This window comes from Parus major, chromosome 17, assembly GCF_001522545.3.
Source record: "Parus major isolate Abel chromosome 17, Parus_major1.1, whole genome shotgun sequence".
Lineage (NCBI taxonomy): Eukaryota > Metazoa > Chordata > Aves > Passeriformes > Paridae > Parus > Parus major.
In genome coordinates, this window is record NC_031785.1 from 5,178,429 (window position 1) to 5,196,931 (window position 18,503).

The 18,503-nt window shown below is 46.7% G+C and overlaps 3 protein-coding genes across 5 annotated transcripts; 2 read left to right on the forward strand and 1 right to left on the reverse strand.

The window, feature by feature from the left end:
• The first annotated feature begins 9 nt into the window (after window positions 1-9).
• Window positions 10-5,157, forward strand: C17H9orf78 (chromosome 17 C9orf78 homolog). Its single transcript, XM_015645017.1, has 9 exons — window positions 10-595; window positions 1,244-1,303; window positions 1,571-1,622; window positions 1,815-1,885; window positions 2,132-2,209; window positions 2,646-2,843; window positions 3,302-3,438; window positions 4,095-4,193; window positions 4,588-5,157. The coding sequence occupies exons 1-9, from the start codon at window positions 513-515 to the stop codon at window positions 4,677-4,679; spliced, it is 870 nt and encodes a 289-aa protein (XP_015500503.1). The 5' UTR covers window positions 10-512; the 3' UTR covers window positions 4,680-5,157.
• A 582-nt stretch (window positions 5,158-5,739) lies between these two features.
• Window positions 5,740-10,694, forward strand: LOC107212114 (torsin-1A-like). Its single transcript, XM_015645013.1, has 5 exons — window positions 5,740-6,145; window positions 6,361-6,626; window positions 8,219-8,394; window positions 8,497-8,624; window positions 9,315-10,694. The coding sequence occupies exons 1-5, from the start codon at window positions 5,755-5,757 to the stop codon at window positions 9,563-9,565; spliced, it is 1,212 nt and encodes a 403-aa protein (XP_015500499.1). The 5' UTR covers window positions 5,740-5,754; the 3' UTR covers window positions 9,566-10,694.
• Window positions 10,695-12,300: 1,606 nt separating this feature from the next.
• LOC107212115 (torsin-1B-like) lies at window positions 12,301-18,407 on the reverse strand. Of its 3 annotated transcripts, XM_015645016.3 has the most exons (6): window positions 18,238-18,407; window positions 16,922-17,055; window positions 16,542-16,807; window positions 15,441-15,616; window positions 14,323-14,450; window positions 12,301-14,172 (listed from the first exon to the last, which is right to left on the reverse strand). In XM_015645016.3, the coding sequence occupies exons 1-6, from the start codon at window positions 18,294-18,296 to the stop codon at window positions 13,895-13,897; spliced, it is 1,041 nt and encodes a 346-aa protein (XP_015500502.1). In that variant the 5' UTR covers window positions 18,297-18,407; the 3' UTR covers window positions 12,301-13,894. The 3 variants fall into 3 exon arrangements, with proteins under 3 accessions (XP_015500502.1, XP_015500500.1, XP_015500501.1); XM_015645014.3 differs by lacking the exon at window positions 16,922-17,055 and having other exon boundaries at window positions 18,110-18,407; XM_015645015.1 differs by lacking the exon at window positions 18,238-18,407 and having other exon boundaries at window positions 16,922-17,120.
• Between the last annotated feature and the right edge of the window lie 96 nt (window positions 18,408-18,503).

Genomic DNA, 18,503 nt, shown 5'->3' on the forward strand with positions numbered 1-18,503 from the left:
GAGCAGTCGGGGCTCTGCTCCGAGGGCGGGTGCTGGAGGGGCGAACCCCGGGGACCCAGCAGTGCGGCTCGGTGCCTCGGTCAGCGGGGATCAGCTGAGTGAAGGAGCCACGTCCCGCTCCAAGGGCTGGGCTGTAAACCCGGGTGTGGGACCGATGCTCCCCACGGCGCCTTCTCTCCACGGCGTCCCTGACAGGCACCGGCCAGCGGCGGAGGCTGCGCTGCCGGGACTGCGAGAAATGGAACTGCCCTCGTGACACACACGAGATCTTCTCAGAAAAGACAGTGCGTGGCCCAGCGGGGCGGGGGGAGCTCGAGGGCTCCCAGCCCCGTCAGGGAGGGCACGGAGCGCTCCCGGCCCCGCTCTCCGGGACGGCGGCTCTCGCCCGGCCGAGGTGCGGGCAGAGGGGCGGTGCCGCCCGGCTTCGTCGCGGGGTTGTGGCGTCATCGCCGCGCGCCGCAGCAGCGGGAGGGAAGCGGCGCTGTGGTGGCCGCGCCGCCGCAGCCGGAGCGATGCCGGGCCAGAAGTCCTTCCGCCGGCGCAGGGAGGACGAGGAGGAGGAGGAGGAGGACGAGCAGCTCGCCGAGGAGGTCAGGTGGGTCGGGCGCCGGCGGAGAGCCGGGTCGGGCCCAGCGGGAAGCCGAACCGCGGCCGGTCCTGCGGCGGTCGGGGGTGGGGACGGGACGGGAGCCCGGGTCTGGTTTAGTCCAGCAGTGCAGTGTCCGGGTGTCACGACATCGTGCCACGTCATATCGTCACCTACTGCTGTGCTTGAGCCGTGACGTCACGTGTTGAACCACCGTGTTGTGGCGTGACGTCACAGCGTTACATAGAAGTTACGGATTCCTCTCCGTTTGGAGAGAAGACCTTGAGATTTCAATTCACCATCAGCTTTCTTCAGACTCACTCACGCCTCGATGTATTTTGGCTCGTCCTTCCCAAGTTGGCTTCTTTTTCATGGCTTTCAGTGTTTGATGCTGCCTTCCTCAGCTGAGGGAAAGCATCAGAAAGGAACAAATCCAGCAGGTGTCTTGCTTTTAGTTTCTTTCTGATGGCTGTAATGTGTGGAATTGCTTAAATAAATAGAAAATACCAATTTAACTTGAAACTTGAAAAGTGGATGATGATATGCAGAGGTTTAGGGCAAAGTTGAATAGAAAATTCTATGTTAACTGCAGAAAATAAAATGAGTTAATTAAAACCAAAGCATCAAGTACTAAGTCAAATGTATTTTTTTCTTTAGGTTAAAACTTGAGGAAGCCAAAGAAGTTCAGAGCCTCAGAAAGCGGCCCAATGGGGTGAGGTAAGGGATGTGGCACTGGGAGGGGAAATGGTGTTTTGCCCGGGGGTGAGATGTGACAGTCAATTTCTCTCTTGTCATCTGCCTCCTTCCTGTACAAACCGTTATGTTAGACACTGCCAAAATGATAATCCTGACAGAAGAGTTTCTACTTTAAAGCCTGAGGATGGAAAAGACAGGGAGACTTAGAGAAGATAAAGCAATGCAGTATTGTTGGTACAGTGTTTCCTTCTGCTGAATTTTATCTTCTTTCTTTATTTGCCTGACCAGTGCTGTAGCTCTGCTGGTGGGAGAGAAGTTGCAAGAAGAAGCCACACTTGTGGTAAGTGCTGGATAATTCCATCACCTCAGGGCTCAGATGTGATGGTGTGAGAACACTGTGTGAGTCCAGCCTGGGGCAGGACTGGTGTCACAGCTCAATTCCTAAATGTTTCCTGTGGTTTTATCCAGATTTTAAAGACTAGCATTAAACTACAGGGAAGCTTCAGGATTTGGTTTATTTCTTGTTTTACAGGATGACCCGTTTAAGATAAAATCTGGGGGAATGGTGGACATGAAGAAGCTGAAAGAAAGAGGCAAGGACAGGTAAGTGCATGTAAGCTCTGAAAATCTCTCCCTAGACTAGAATTTAATGACAACTGATAATTAATTAACCAGAGGTTGTGTCACTTACAAGACAGTGACACCTTTAAAGATGTTTCATATAATGCAGTTTGGCCACTTTTCTTTAACTTGTTAAATTACTTTTTAAAAACCCACCACACACACCTCTTCTAAAAAACCCAAACAAAAAACCCACCAAAATTTGTAAACATTGTGATTTCCACTTAGAATTAATGAAGAAGAAGATCTGAACTTGGGAACTTCCTTCTCAGCAGAAACCAACAGGCGGGATGAGGATGCTGACATGTGAGTTGTGCTGTGTTGTGTGTCTGGTATTGAATCAGACTGGGTGGCCCCTCACCATTTATTTTTTTATGTCATGGATTCTGAATAGTCTCAGGACATCTTCCCAGTTCTCCCTGAAAGTTTCTCTTGCCCTTTCACTTCCCACCTGCCAGACTTGAGAAAGCTTTGTCATGGATAAAGCTAGAAGGTGGCAACCAGACAGCTTGGCACTAAATCCCAGTGGGAGCCTTCCCTGCTGGCTGTTGAAGACTTTGGAGGATCTGACTGTTTCTTGGACAATTAATTCTTGTTACTAATATTAGCTTAGTGCCTTTGGAGAGATGATTCTTTCCTCTCTCCTAGCTGTCAGGACAGGAATGCAGTTGTGCTCCAGCAGTGCTGGAACAGAGTACAGGAACAGAATTAAATATCCTGTCCCTTGTGTGCTGCTGTTTAGGATGAAGTACATTGAGACTGAGCTGAAGAAGAGAAAGGGAATTGTGGAGAATGAGGAGCAGAAGGTGAAACTTAAGAATGCTGAGGACTCCCTGTATGAGCTTCCAGAGAACATCCGTGTCTCGTCTGCCAAGAAGACTGAGGAGATGTTGTCCAACCAGATGCTGAGCGGCATTCCTGAAGTGGACCTGGGAATCGAGTATGTGTTTCACAGATCTGTGTGTGCCAGCCAGGAGTGACAGGATGAGCAGCTGTTGGCTGGCAGAGCAACGCAATGCCTGGATTACACAACCCCAGCTGGGGATGGGGTGGGATTCAGCCTTCTTCTGGACTGGGGTGGTAATTAGCACAGCACATCCTGCACAGCCCAGGGGCTCGGTGAAGCTCCATCCTGTGACTTCTGGGAAAAGGCACTTCTGTGACCTGACTCCAACAGCTTCCTGCAGGGCCCCTTTGTGTCCTGAACTGAAGTGATGCACCAAGATAGGAGCTTCCATTTTGCCCTTGAAACAAAATGTCTCTTGCCATAGCACTGCTTCCTCTCTCAAACACTTTATCAGATGCCACAGCAGTGCTATTACTGTCCTCCAAATCCATGCACTTAGCACTTCAGTGCCTGCTACCCTTTGTATTTATTTTTTTGTTGTTGTTTTCTAGTGCAAAAATAAAAAACATCATCTCAACTGAAGAGGCCAAGGCCAAGCTCCTGGCAGAGCAGCAGAACAAAAAGAAAGACAGCGAAACTTCCTTTGTTCCAACCAATATGGCTGTTAATTACGTCCAGCACAACAGATGTAAGTCTTGAATGTCTCTTCTGACCCAGCTGGCACCAAGAAATTAGTCCATGTATCAGCATGTCCAATTGCCTTTCCTGGGATGCTCAGATAAACCCTATCTGGCCTTGTCTTTTTCTTCTGCCCATCAGCAAGGAGAGAGAAGTATTTCTCATGGCTGAGCTTTCTGAGCTCCTAGCTGACACTGCCTCATAAATTTCAAGATGTTTTCTTTAAGTGGTGCCTTGTGTGCTGGAAATGATAGTGTATGATGGAGGGCCTCTAGTTTGTAGGCTGCCAGGGCAGACTGGTGGCCAAGCAAACACAGACCTTATGGGACAGGAGATGGGAGTTCATTTCTGTGTGATCCTCTGATGCTGCAGACATCTAAAGAAAAGGCAGCCTTCTCCTGTGTCCTTCCATGCTTACAGAGCTGATGGGAATCAGGTTGGTGTGTTCTGATGGAAGTTAAGAGTGTTTGGGCCACTTGAAATAGTGCTGTTGAAATTTGCTCTGCCCATCTTGCCTAATAAGACATAGAAACCAATTCCAAGCAGGGTGGTTCTGAGTTTCTTGTTTCTGGTAAAGATCACTTATAACAAAGGTCATAGAAATTTATCCATGTGGATAAGAGAGCTCTAGGTAATATTCCTTACCCGATGTTTTCTTTCTTGCAGTTTATCATGAGGAGCTGAATGCACCAGTGCGAAGGAACAAGGAGGAGCCAAAACCCCGTCCACTGAGAGTGGGGGACACGGAGAGGCCAGAACCTGAGCGTAAGTTCCAAATCTGAATGGTTGTAAGGGGAAAATGAAACTCTTCAGGGGTCTTGCACAGAGGAAAGATCTGTCTCTGCTTTCCTCCTCCTCCCTGAGTGCCCTGAGGTAATGGGAGCAGAGCAATCCAAGTCCAAGAGAGCTGGCTGTTGCACTACTAGATCACACCTGAAACTCTGGATGGAGGATGTCTGTGGAGATGCTCAGGGTGGAATGATGAAGGTCACAACTGAAGTGTTTCCAAAGTTATCTTACAAGGGTTTGGTGGAATAGCAAAGGGTGTAAGGCAATAACCTCGCATAGTGAGGGGCTGTCTAAGGGAGGTGGCAGAATTTCAGGAAATGTCTCCTTTGTAAGGACAAGGATATAAAATTTCCTTCTCTTTCTTTTGAAGGGTCTCCTCCAAATCGCAAACGTCCCCTCAATGAAAAAGCCACAGATGATTATCACTATGAGAAGTTCAAGAAGATGAACAGGCGATACTGATGAATGTGGACTGAAGTCTTTGGAGTTGTTCCTGTTTTCCACCAATAAAGAATTTTGTGTCAGTGACCTGCGATGGATGTTGGGAAGACTCACTACCTTCAGATGCTGATGTTACCTACAAAGCTTTTCCTGTGTGATCTTGTAGTGAATCAGTTTGCAGGTGATTGTGAACTCTTTGGTTGGTGTAACTTTGTATATAAATATGTTCTTATAAATGATATTTTATAATGGAAAATGGGCTTTCTTTGTTGGCAGTTTTTAGTGAGAAAACAAATTGGCTTTTATAGATTTTTCTTTTCACCATCTTATTACTAAAAAAATGAGATCCTTTAAAAGCAGCAATGCTGTTTGCTTTGTAAATGTAAAGGAAAGCTTGGGAGCTTGTCTTCTTGTCCACATGTCTTCTCCAGAAGTGCAGTGTGGGTACTTGTAGTGAAGATTTGTAGCTTGAAAATAGTAAAAGTGTTTTTTAAGTGATCATAGCATTTTTTTTCTTCTGATTCATGCCAATGGGTTTTTCTTGGTTTGTGGGTTTTGGTAGTGCTGATGGCCGGGTTGTCCCATTCCTCAGAAGTGACAGCACCATGGTGGGGAGGGACAACCTCAGATTTCACTTTTTCTCAGAAAAGTGGAAGAATTTTCTGAAGGGGTGAGTTTGCCCCTGAGCTTGTGCACTGTGCAGGTCAGCAGATCCCTTTAACAGGCTGCCTTAAGCTGAGACAAGAGATTAAATTAGATATTAGAAGGAAAATTTTTCACTGTTCCGTAGGCTTTGGAATAAGCTACCCAGGGAGGTGGTGGAGCCCATTCCTGGAGGAATTTTTTTACACCTTTAAATTTTAACACCTTTAAAAGAGGCGTCGGGCTGTGGCACTGTGTGCTGTGGGTTTTAGTGGTTTAGGGGTTACAGTGGTAGTGCTGGATAAACGGTTGGACATCATGATGATGTTAAAGGTCTATTCTAAGCATGGTGATTCTTTGATTTCGCTATTTTAACACACGGCGACACGACCACAGAACGTAGTATACAACAACTCCACTGCACAAGCCCGCCCTCCTCTCCCAACAGCGGCGGATGCCGGCCCAAACATGGCGGCGGCACCTCAGCCCCTCAGCGCTGGCCCCGCCCGTTCCCGCCCAAACATGGCGGCAGCTCCTCAGCGCCGGCTCCGCCTCTCTCCGCACCCGCGATGGCGGCGGCGGAAGCGGCGCCGAGGGGCGGAAGAGGCGGCCGGGCGGCTGGGTCGGGCGGGCGATGAAGCTGCGGCGGGGCGCGCTGCGGGCGGCCCTGGCGTTGGTGTTGCTGCCGCTCCTCACGCCGGCCGTAGCCGTGGAGCCCATCAGCCTGGGAATCGCCATCGCGGGCGCCGCTGCCTCGGCCCTCACCGGCTTCATCTCCTACCCGCGGCTCTACTGCTACTTCAGGGAGTGCTGCTTGCACCGGCACGACCAGCGCGCCGCCGCCGGTGCGGGACCGGGATGGGCTGAGGGGAGGTGGCGGGAAGGCGCCGGGGCAGCGGCGGCGCCGGGAGCCGGGGCAGAGCCCGCGGGGCCTTCCCGAGGGCCGCCGCTCCAGCCCGGCCCTTTGGCCCCTGCCCGGGGCCGGCGGCCGCCACCGCGAGCGGGGTGACCCCGCGCCCGGCCCGCTCCCCGCCCCTGACAGTCTGGTCTCTCCATGCAGCTCTACAGGAGACTTTGGACAAGAAGCTGTTCGGGCAGCACCTGGTGAGCAAGGTGGTTGTAAAAGCCGTGAGGGGCTTCTTGAACAACACCAACGCCAAAAAGCCTCTCGCTCTTTCCTTGCACGGGTGGACTGGAACAGGCAAAAACTTTGTCAGTAAGATCGTCGCTGAAAGCATTTATAAAAGAGGTCTGCAGAGTAAATATGTCCATCAGTTCGTGGCAACCTTACACTTTCCTCACGCTCACAGCATCAATCTCTACAAGGTAAGAATGGGCTGTGCTGCAACAAGTTATAAATGTCACGGCATGATCAGTACTACAGACCAAGATGTTATTTTATGCAGTAACATGTATGCTATGCCAATTTTGCAATCTTCTGCAAATCCTAACATCCATCAGGATTGATTTTCCCGTGAATGTGAAGCTTTTTGCGTGTGTTTCATACCTCTCTTTAGGGAAGAGTGATATGATTTAATTTTCGTTCTGCACTTTGCTTAGAGATGGGGCTGACTTAAGGATAAACACGATTCCTGGTTAGGTGATGTGTTGGAGGATACTGCAAAAAACCAAATAGTTCATGGCTCTGGGAATCAACCCGGTGACCCCCAGGTTTGTCAGGCACCATAGCAAGCTTGCACTGGCTTTCTGAGGCATCATTGTCTATTCTACTGCACACTGAGCAGGTATTTAGTTTTCTATGGATCCATTTCCAAGCTGTAAAGCAAAATCACAAAACACTCTGCTGTCAGAAAAGTACAGGTAAATGTATTTGGAATCATGTCAGTTCTGTAGGCAGAGATACCATAGAGCAGTAGCTTAGATGCTTTATGGTTTTTTTTTTTCTGTTCTAACTTAGTTCACTGCACAGTTTGAATGAGTACTGCTGTCCTGTAGTACTGCATGTTGATATTCAGTTTGTATGTGTTAAAAATGGGAACAGGATGGTCTACAAAGCTGATTTCTAAATTGAGGAAATAGACAATTCCTCTTTTACAGCTTATTTCCCCCCCTCTTTTAACTGAGCAATTTTGAAATAAAATTATGCTTTTCTACATTTATTTTGAGGCGAATACAGTAGAGAAATTTGCTGCCCAAGGCAGTAGGAGGAAGTATTGCTGCTTATCCCTAATACACCTACAGTTCAGGAACTGAGTACAATAAAGATGAATCACTGAAAATAGTCAGAACAACTGTTTCTTATTCATCTTCCAGCACATCAACCCTTTTTCCTCCAATTAATGTGTTATTGATTATTGAATGTAATACTCAAGATGAAAATGCAATGCTTAAGTGAGAGACTTTCAATGCAATAAAGCATTAGTCTTTCTGGACAACAGTGTTTTAAGAAGGACTTGTAATTCTTTTCATTTAACTTCTGATTGATTAAAACACAGAGAGTTAAATTTTCTTTCTGCTGATGATTTCAGGTGTAATTTCTCACTACTACTGCCAGGTAGCAAATTTAATATTGCTCTTATTAAGGTTTTTTAGACCAAAGTGCTGCCAAAAGTCATCATCTGGCTTGTCAGAGCTTGGCTTTGTGTGGCTGTTCCTTAGTGGGACCCATTTTTTGTCCTACTGTGCGCATCCACTTTTGCTTTTTATAGGAATATTTAGGAGAATTTCTGCTTCTCCCATCCTGTTTCTTGGTGTCTTAAAATTTTTCAGAACAAGCATGGGATTTTGTTGAGGTTTCATTTACAGCTTGTAAACATGTTTTAGTCAAGAAGCCAAAACTATTAAAATTACATCACTGAAATAACTCCTTCAGGACGAAGTTCCTTAAACAGAAAGTGCTATTTTTTTCTCTTTTCAACACAAACTCTCTCAGCGTCTTTCACTTTTATGGCACTCAGGACCAGTTGCAGTCGTGGATTCGGGGAAATGTGAGCATCTGTCCCCGGTCACTCTTTATATTTGATGAAATGGATAAAATGCACGCAGGACTCATTGACTCAATCAAGCCTTTCCTGGACTACTATGAGCTGCTGGATGGGGTGTCCTACAGAAAAGCCATCTTCATCTTCCTCAGGTAAACAGCTTCTCAGTGTTGCTGTCCTGTACACTCCATGCTTTTACTTCATAATTTCAACTTTTAAAACTACCCCCATCTAAAATCTCTGTTTTTACTTAGCAATGCAGGAGCTGAAAAGATAACAGAGGTAGCACTAGATTTCTGGAGAAATGGGAGGACAAGGGAAGATATCCAGCTCACAGATATCCAAAATGCACTCTCTGTGTCTGTCTTCAACAACAAAAATAGTGAGTAAAAATGGGATTGCTTTTGAGGTGGTAAAAGTAACACAAAAGGGATGAGCTGCATTTTTAAAAGCTATCGTTTCTTCGTGATGTGGCCTCCAGATTTTGGCTTGTGAGGAACAAAAATACAGTTTTGGGGCCTGCAGTTGGCTCCCAGGATGAGTGAAGATTAAGGAGCTCAGTACACACCTTGGCCACCAGCCTGTTTGCTACCTGTTGGACTGCATGTTTTGGGGGAAGTGCTTCATAGTCTTCCTCGCACAGGACTTGTGGTGAAAAGGGGTTCTGACATAATAATGCTCTAAATTTAGCATTGGAAGCAAACTCACTGTACTTCTTTAAAAGTTCAGATACAAGTTCCAAAAAAAGGAATAAGAAAACTGGTCTGGGAGAGTTGATAGGTGAGAGAAAATTTGTCCCTCTCTAGGTGAGAGAGAGAAAGGTGAGACCAGCACCTGGAGAGCAAGGCTCAAGCATAGTCAAAATTCATTCATTCAGCCTAAAGGACCACATTTAGGTGTCTGTCCAAAATTTTATGCACAAAGTAACAAGAGAAGGGGCTTGTATTGACTTGTGCATTACAGAGCTCTAAAATCCCAGGTGAATTCTTAGCTGTGATCTGCCCCTCTCTCCTGTTCAACCTGTGGTAGTGTTTAACTAGAGAAATACTAATAAACCTCTTTCCCTTTGCAGGTGGATTTTGGCACAGCACCTTGATTGACAGAAACCTCATTGACTACTTTATTCCTTTCCTGCCTCTGGAATACAAACATGTGAAAATGTGTGTCAGGGTTGAGATTGAGTTGCGTGGCTACACTGTGGATGAAGACATTGTGAGCAGGATAGCTGATGAAATGACTTACTTTCCCAGAGAGGAGAGAATCTATTCAGATAAAGGATGTAAAACTGTGGATGCAAAGCTGGATTATTATTATGACTTCTAATGCTTTATTGCTACAACCTGCAAAGAAGCAAATTTAACTTAATCAGAAAGTGTGGGACCTGAGACATTTCATTTTTAAGTACTTTCTAAAGAAAGGAACACTTTTTTTTTTTTTTTTTTTTAACTGGTATGTAAATAAGCAGCAGTGCCTCTGCATTTTTGTCACCAGTCACTGAGCTCCTGAGTGCTTCAGCCTTGTGCTGTGAAGGTAAGAAGGAACTGCTTTGGGAATTTCTGGATCTGACAGGGATCAAGACTCCTTGAATCATGTGTCCATCATCGGAACCCTTTGGCAGACTCTCGACAGGTATAGAAGGACTGAGACTATGACCTAATTTTAATTTGATTTTGCTCTGATGTGGGTCATCTCTAGACAATATTGAGAATTTGAATCAAAGTTCCTGTGTCTCTGAAAGCCTTCATTGATCCTGTGGGGGAATATGCATTAAAAACATCTTTTTGCCTTCAACACCTTGGGCCCAGTAAATATAAGAGGGGGATTCTGGAATTAAAAAATCTGGGCTGTTCTTTCCAACATCATACAGTGCCATTGTCTTTTTCAAAACCGAGGTATAATTTAGTCTCCTATGTGTCAAACGAAGAATATAAAAGTCTTTGTTGTGAATAGTGTTCAGAGAGCAGAATTAATATTACAAGGAAGTGAGTTAAAATCCTTAAATGCCACACTGGTTCCTATTTTAGATTAGTTTTTATGTTTGAAGTTGCCCACAGTGGGCTCTCTCAGGAGTGATCTCAGGAGGGAGAACTGTGCTCTGGGAGTGGTGAGTCAGCTTCATGAAAAGCTGCAATGTCATGGGAAATGTGTACAGATTAAATTTTACACCATGGAAATTGAAAAGAGGTTTCTCTTCTTCACTTACATGTTGAATTCAGGGGTCAGCTTGCAGGGGTTTTCCTTTTTCTTCTTCTCTCCATACTGTGTGCCTTTGAGGCAGGTGATAGAGGCAGATCTAAAGGCATTTGGAAAAAACCCATAAAATGTGTCCACTGAAGTTGTGTCCACTGAAGTTACTGTCAAAGGTGTCAGACATGTTTCTGAATGTGAGCACTGCAGAGGCTTTTTTCATTCCAGCTGCTGTTCAAAATAAACTTTTCCCATCAGAAATGTATTTCTTAGCTACCTTCTGGCATTCTTTGCATTCAGTGATTTGATACTAATTTTGCACAAGTTTACTTCATCTTGAGGAAGAGCACACTGCATTCCTGGCTGTTCATGCTGTGCTTGAGTGCAGGTATCTCCCTTCTGCAGTTCAAAGGACAGAGATAGGAGGAGATGTGACTCTTTGCTGTCTGGTGAAACAAATCAAGCTTGGAGTGGAGACTGCACTTCTGGACCGTTTATACTAATTACAGTTGTGTGGTTTTTGTAGAGGCAGACTTCCTAGATGCATGTGTGCTCAATAAGGATGAACTTGTCTTAGTAGTTAAAACCAGTTAAACCCCTGTTGCTCATCTTCTCCCACTGTGGTACCACTGCCTGAACACTGCAGGCTCTGTTTTGAAGCCACCCACATTTTCAGTGGCAGCATCTTGGAGTTTACTCTGCAAGGGGGGGAGAAAAGGGCCAGTGAGACTCCAACTGTCCACTTGCTCTGCAGATGTGTGATATGCAAATTATCAATCATACTATTTGTTAGCAAATGAGTGCTTTGAATTCAGGTATTTATCTGTTTCTTTGACTTCTGATTATAGCAACTAGATGGCTAATGGGAGAAAGCAGATGTAGTGATGATAAACTTGGACTATGGTCTGGTACCAAGAGAACCAAGCTGTCTTGTGGCTCTTTCAGAACTTAGTTCTGCTTTGTGTGCCAGTGCAGCATCAATACATTTGATGTACTTTGATTTGATATACATTGGTAACCAGTATTTCATTGTATCACAGCCCTGAATAGCCCAGGGTAGGTGGAAAACTTCCTCTGGAGAGCAGGAATGATGTGGAAAAGGTGGAGACTGCCTCTGTTTCATCTCTTCTGTTCTGCAGACCTGGCCAGGAGCAGCTCCATCTGGGTAAAAGATACAGCTGTGCCTGAAATCACTCCCAGATTTGATCCTTCTGATCCTTTTATTCCTCCCCTGTATGGTTTCAGGGCTAAGGACCTCACTTTTTCTTGCTATGACTGGGTAACTTTGGCCATTATTCTATTTAATAGGCTATTTTAGACTGGATCAGACAACTTAAAGGAAAATGTCATGGGGGAAAAGGTCTGCTGCCCAGAGAAACAGTCCCTTGGCCATGTGAGAGGAGTTGAGCAGTCCCAGGAGTGAATTCTGTTCTTACCAGAGTCCAGGACAAGCAGCTGCTGCTTTAGTTCAGCTTTCTGCAGTGAGTGTTCTGAGATCTCACGCTGTGCTCATAAATTCAGAGGCCATGGTTTAAATTCACTGAAATAGGAAGTGCTGCTGTCCTGCCAGCCAGAGGCAGCCTGGCCCCAGAGCTTTGTGTGCCCAGGGAGGGACAAGCAGCTGAGCTGTCCCATGAGTGAAGTGAAAGTGAGCAGCAGAGCCTGTGCTTCCCAGGCAGCTCCCTGACATTTCCTGGTGCATCCTTAGAGCACAGCACGTGGTTCACAACTGACCCTTCAGTGAGGTGTGAGCTGCTGCCAACAGCTGCCTCACACTTTTAAAGGAAGTGTAACAGAAATGTGCAGTGCAGCTGGTTGCAGGCTGCATAAACTAGTATTTTCCTATTATCTGAAAATGATTAAACAAGAGAGAAGAAGTAATGTAGGATTTATTCCAACTGCACTACGGTAGTATTTAGTGTTTTGAAATAAAACAGGTATTTTCTTCTTGGAGTAAGTGAAACTGGATGCAGCATATACAACTATGAATAAAACAGTTAGTAGGCAAAACATCACACTGAAAAGTGACAGTCCAATGTCCCAAGGTTAATGGCTTGCTAGTGTTTGGCTCTGGAGATTGCATCAGTGTGAACAGTTTGCCAACGTTTGACAAACTCCGGTGGGGCTGTAAAAGGCAATCAACACTTTTAATTTAGAGCTTAACATGAGCGCTAAACTCCGTTGTAATTTGAATTGACATAATTGTAATGAAACCTATAATTTAGCATCACCTCTTAAAGAAAGTTTAAGAACAAGTGAGGAAATAGATGATGCAGCACAAAACCAGCCCTATGCCTTGTACCAATTTAAAACCACAGTACAATCAACAAAGTGAAAGGCACTTCTGTCTTGCATTACATTTGATACACAAGTGATGGGAGACTAAGAGTTAAAGTTTGCAACAGCCTTTAAAACTCAGCCTCCCCACTGGGTGAAGGTTAAATTGATCTTTCCCAGCTTCTTAACTCATCACTCACCCTTTCACATAAGCATTATTTAACGTAAAAAGCTACTATAAAATGTACTTAACTGGTGAGGTATAGGATTGTTGCCGTTGCTTACACTTCAGCATAAAAATATACTATTAAAAATAATTTCTTCCATTCAAGTGTCTTCCAAGTAAGATGAGAGTAGCATTATCCACACCTTGACTATTAGGAGTAGTGGGGCAGCACTACTAAACACCTTACAGTCTTCAGGCCCAGGAGCCCACACACAGGCAAGCTCTTACTTCCTCTTCCCCTGCCCTCTCCATTATTTAGTAACAGAGTCTTAGAAGCTCATAATGACTTCCCATATTACTGTACTAGGAAATGTAGGATGATCCCCAGCTGAGCACAGGAAGATTTCTACCATATCATCTTCATACTGCAATGCCCCAAGGAGTTCACCCTTACAGACCTGATCATAGTTCAGAATACAGCACACATCCCTCCACTTCATATGAATGTGAACAGGATTGTGCACATGGAAGGGAGTACGACTATCTGGAAAAATTCCTCTGTTTTCCATTGTTCCAATCTGGTTTATGTGGAAAGAGGAATTAAATACTTAATAATCCCAGCACTTGGAAGAATAAAGCAGGACAGTCTGTATCCAGTGCTGTGTGTCACACTAGAAATTCTCTACAGATTAAAAGAAAACTAAAGGGGGCAAAACTGGGATACCAGCCAGTTCAGAGATGAACAGCACTTAAAAGCCAGGCTGGATGGGACTATGAGTGACCTGATTCAGTGGGAAGTGTCCCTGCCCATGGCAGAGGATGGCACTAGATTATCTCTAAGTCCCAATTCCATGTTAAGTTAAAATAAAAACAAACAATCAACAAAACCAAACACACAAGCTACAAAGCCCATACAGCTCACTCTGGTATTTTCACCATACTCCCTGTCAACAGTAAAAAAGTGTGAGTGCAAATACATATCCAAAAGCTTTGAAAGTGCTTTGGAGACTCAAAAGTGGAAATCAACCCCTGGCTTTCATATCTCTCATCACAAGGTCTTCGTGAATATCCAACTTGGCCTGTACAGTCTTGCAGCCTTTATCAGAGTAGATCTTCTGCTCCTTGGGGAAGTAGGTCATCTCATCAGCCACTGCCTGAACAATCTTCTCATCCACATCATAGCCACGGGCTTTCATTTCAGCCCTGACACACATCTTCACATGCCTTTGCTCCAGGGGCAGGAAAGGGACAAAGTAGTCAATAAGGTTCCTGTCAATGATGCTGCTGTGCCACAGCCCACCTGGATAAATTAAGGGGAGGAAAAAATCATAAGAAGGAATTTCTCTAAACTTGATCCTGCATATGACAGGATCCACAGACCAGACTGAATTCACAGTTTGTCTCAGGCACTGAGGAATGAATTTCCCATTTGGGAGGCAAAGTGACTTACTATTCTTGTTGTTGAAGACTCCTACAGAGAGCAAGGTCTCCAGGTCTTTCAGCTGAATATCTTCCCTGCGCTTCCCACTTGTCCAGAAGTCAAGAGCTGCTTTGTTAATTAAATCACCACCCGCATTGCTGATCATAAAAGAAAAATGTACAGTGGTGAAACACAGACACAACTGAACCAGAACTTCTTTTGCAGCCAGTTACACATATTGCTAATCTCCACAATACTGAACAAATCATCAAAAAGAATCCTGTAAGCCAAAATTTAGGGAAAGCCTCCAATTCTTTAAGTAGCCATCGGTGTGTGCTGGGTTGCCCTCAGTAGCAGCCAAGCACCTACACAGACACTTGCTTACGCCCTCCTGCCTCAGTGGGATGGAAGGAGAAAATAGGAAGAACAAAAGTCTGAAGATTTGTGGGTCAGGATAGTTTAACAGGATGAGAAAAAAAAGAGGAGAAAAAAAACCCAAGGCGGACTAAGGAAATCACTCACCACCCCCAGAGTCAGACCAATGCCCAGGCAAATGCTGAAGAACCATCACCTTAAAGCTGAAACCCCACTTTTTCCTCCACCCCAGTTTTTATTGCTGAGCATGGTATGCCACAGTATTAAATATCCTCCTGGGCAGTTAAGGTCAGCTGTCCCATCTGTGTCCCCTCCCATCCTCCTGCACACCTCCACACATCCACAGCCTACTGTGGGAAAAGCCTTGAAGCTTTGCAAATATCATCCAGAAAGGGAAAAAACATTGGGGTGTTATCAACACTCTCATAGCTACAAATCCAAAACAGCACCAAACTAGCTGCTCTGAAGATATTTAACTCCATGCCAGCAAGGTCCAGTACTTGGTGCACCCATCCCAAAATGTGAACTCTCTTATATCCCGTGCTCAGGGCCAGCTTCATGAGCTCAGCACGCTGCAGTGGCCATGCACAGCATAGACCTGCTCCACTACAGCCACAAGCACAAGCTCAGAGTGCTCCCCACTGTCCTTGCACAGAAAATCTTCCCTCCAGAGCATTTTTTTTTTGCTGTTCTTTGAATGAGGTCCCCAAGAAGCATCATCATCATAAATAAATATTCAGTATCTCAAAATGACAGAAATTGGTGGCACGGACCTGAGGAAGATGAAGATGGCTTTCCTGTAGGACACCCCATCAACCTCCTCGTAATAATCTAAGAAAGGCTTGATGGCATCAATGACACCTGGATGCATTTTGTCCATCTCATCAAAAATGAAGACAGAGGAGGGGCAGGCACTGACATTGCCTCGAATCCAGTTCTGCAGCTGTTCCTGGAACAAGAGGTTGAAAGCCACTGAAAAACAAGACCTTTACTGGATGTACTGCAAGATTCTTCTATGTGACAGATTCTGGGGACACTCTCAAATCTCAGTATCCCACACCACTCACGGGCTGGTGAATGAAAGAGGAAAAACCAAGAAAATGGAATCACCCAACACATGCACACCAACATCCAGCCAGAGCTAGAGCAACAACCATCTTGGAAACCAATGCCCCCCCCGTTTTTTCCTTCTTCAACCCCCAATTCTATGGCTGAGCACGACAGCATGTGGTGTGAAATATCCTTCTGGCCAACGAGGGTCAGCTGTCCAGGCTGTGCCCCCTCCCCATCTCTTGCCCACCCCACTGCACAATATGAGTAGTGAAAACTAGCAAGCCTTGAAGGTGTGCAACAGCCAAAGCACCACTGTGTTCTCAACATTATCAACAGTGGTTTAGTCATAAATACAAAACACGGCCCCGCGGGGGCTGTGGAGAAGGTTCCTTCCATCCCGGAGAGCCAGGATAACGCAGCTGGAATGACAAACTCTCCTTGCAGGGAGCACGGGAATCAGCAGATGGCATCAGTGAGAGGGCAGCGCTAGGAAATGGAAACTATCTCGGCGTTTTGGTGCCTTTTACTTTATGCATGAGCTTCCCCTTCCATCTTTCCTAAGCATCAAGTTTGGAATATACAGTTTCACACGTCCAGCTGTCAGGAACATGAATCAGAATATTCTGAGTTGGAAGGCACCACAACTTTTAAGTGAATGGCCCATACAGGGATTGAACTCACAACCTGGGCATTATCAGCATCATGTTTCAATCAGCTGAGCTCATCCCAGTGGGAACCTGCGGGAGATGTGCAGGACAGGCCCCAGCAGGGGGCTTAGGAACAGACTGGGGAAAACCGGGACACGTCCTATCCCTCCTCACCTTGTAGAGCTTGACCTGGTCCTGGTGGGGGAAGTGTAGGGTGGCCAGGAAGAGATGGACGAACTTGCTGCGCAGGCCGGCGGGGTGGACCTGCTCCGCCAGGATCTGGCTGAGGAAGTTCTTGCCGGTGCCGGCCCAGCCGTGCAGCGACAGCATCAGCGGCTTCTTGGGGCTGGGGTTGTTGCTGAAGCCCAGCACCGCCTTCAGCACCACGTCCTTGGCCAGGTGCTGCCCGAAGAGCCGGTTGTCCAGCTGCGCCTTCAGCGCTGCGGGGAGAGGGACAGCTCAGCACCGCCGGTCACCGTGCACGCCCCGGGCCGCGCTGCCCAGTGACCGGCCGAGCTCGGGGGCAGCCCCGCCGCCCCCCGCCCCCGCCGTACCGGTGGCGTTGAGGCGCTGCCCGGCGCGGGGGCAGCACTCCACGTAGCTGCAGTAGAACCTGGGGTGGGACAGGTAGCCGGTGAGCGCCGAGGCCACGCCGATGGCCAGGCCCACGCTGAGCGGCTCCAGCGCCGCCAGCCCCGGCAGCAGCGCCCACAGCAGCGGCACCGAGCGCGCCATGGCGGCCCCGAGCGCGCGCGCCGCGCCCAGCGCGCCTGCGCCTTCCCGCCCCGTGAGGGGCCGCCGCCGCCGCCATCTTTGTGCCGGGCCAAGGGACGGGCAGGGCGGAGATCCCGAATCCCGGGATAGGGAGAATGGAAGGGGCCGCAGCGCGTCACCGGCTTACCAAATCCGCCGGGGAAATTAAACCCTCCAATACCGGCTTTTTAGTGTTAGCGAGGAAGGCGTTACTTTATTCTGGCCAGGCCGACCAAATTGCAGCCTCCACACAGACGTAAAGTTTTTTCATTTATTTGTACCTTTTTACTAAGCAAAGAAATTACTGCTCATCGGTCCTAAATGACATGATTTTCTTTCATTAGTTACTATTCTACTCTACTGATTATCGATTTCTCGCTTCTTATGCTAATTAGTCTATAATTTTAGTCTTTTTAGTATGTTTTTCCTCTGGTAGGGATTTTACAATGCAGGAGGAACTGAGACTTTGCTCGTCTGACGAAATGGTTTCCACAAAATGTCCTTGTGGTCTATAATTTCTATATTCCAGGTGTTCAACCTCAACAACACATATTTCTCTCTGAGGTTTTGTTCATTGAGGCATATCAGAGATACAGTTTATCAAGATGTAAAGTGGCAGTTATTTTCCCAAGCTGTGTTCCCTGCCTGTTGATCCATGTCCTTGGCACCACCGGGAAGAGCGTAATCCACCTTCGGGCACCCCTGCTTTAGTTATTTATATACATTGATGAGGTCTATCAATGGCATTTGCCACCCTGATGGTGCCACAAACCAGCACAGCCCATTTCTCCAAAATAAACCAAGAAATCAGCAAGGAAAATTGCTCCGAGAGACAGTGTATACAACTTGTGGGATAAGGAATATTAGGTTAGTGCAGCCTTGTAGAGCCGCTGCGGATGGTAACCCTTAACACAGCTCCAGCAAAGGAAGCTCTCACCACCGTGCAAAGAAACATCAGCTTGGCCCCAGCGTCCTTGCCGCTGCCTTACCTCTGAAGTTCACAGTGCTGTTCTTTTTGCAGCACTCCTGGAAGCGGCACTTGAGCCAGGAGTCGGAGGAGAAGAGTTGCCAAGCCATTACCGCGCTTCCCGCAACGATTGAAACGCTAAGAGGGTCAAAAGCCGGCGTCAGAGTGGGCACAAGAACAAAGATTACAGTTGCCTTCAGGAGCTTCATGATGGGAGCTGACCGCCAGCCTGGCTCAGCAGGAAAAGAAACCAAAACAGAAACTGCAGAAAAACTTCCTGGAGCGTGGAGCCTGGGGCTGCTGAAGGGGCTGGAAGCCAAGTCTCCTGTAAGCTGGAGGTGTTAATGAGTTAACAGACTTATCACGCTGCTCCAGGAGAACCGAAAGCGTCGTGAACACAGCGTTGCATAGGCAGA

Coding starts and splice junctions, on each gene's coding strand:
- C17H9orf78 (XM_015645017.1), top strand. CDS start 513: ATGCCGGGCCAGAAGTCCTTCCGCCGGCGCAGGGAGGACGAGGAGGAG. Junction 2,210..2,645: donor CGGGATGAGGATGCTGACAT/GTGAGTTGTGCT, acceptor GCTGCTGTTTAG/GATGAAGTACATTGAGACTG. Junction 4,194..4,587: donor GGAGAGGCCAGAACCTGAGC/GTAAGTTCCAAA, acceptor TTTCTTTTGAAG/GGTCTCCTCCAAATCGCAAA.
- LOC107212114 (XM_015645013.1), top strand. CDS start 5,755: ATGCCGGCCCAAACATGGCGGCGGCACCTCAGCCCCTCAGCGCTGGCC. Junction 6,146..6,360: donor CGACCAGCGCGCCGCCGCCG/GTGCGGGACCGG, acceptor CTCTCCATGCAG/CTCTACAGGAGACTTTGGAC. Junction 8,395..8,496: donor GCCATCTTCATCTTCCTCAG/GTAAACAGCTTC, acceptor GTTTTTACTTAG/CAATGCAGGAGCTGAAAAGA.
- LOC107212115 (XM_015645016.3), bottom strand. CDS start 18,296: ATGAAGCTCCTGAAGGCAACTGTAATCTTTGTTCTTGTGCCCACTCTG. Junction 17,056..18,237: donor CCCACTCTGACGCCGGCTTT/TGACCCTCTTAG, acceptor GCCGGGGCTGGC/GGCGCTGGAGCCGCTCAGCG. Junction 14,173..14,322: donor AGTCTTCAACAACAAGAATA/GTAAGTCACTTT, acceptor TAATTTATCCAG/GTGGGCTGTGGCACAGCAGC.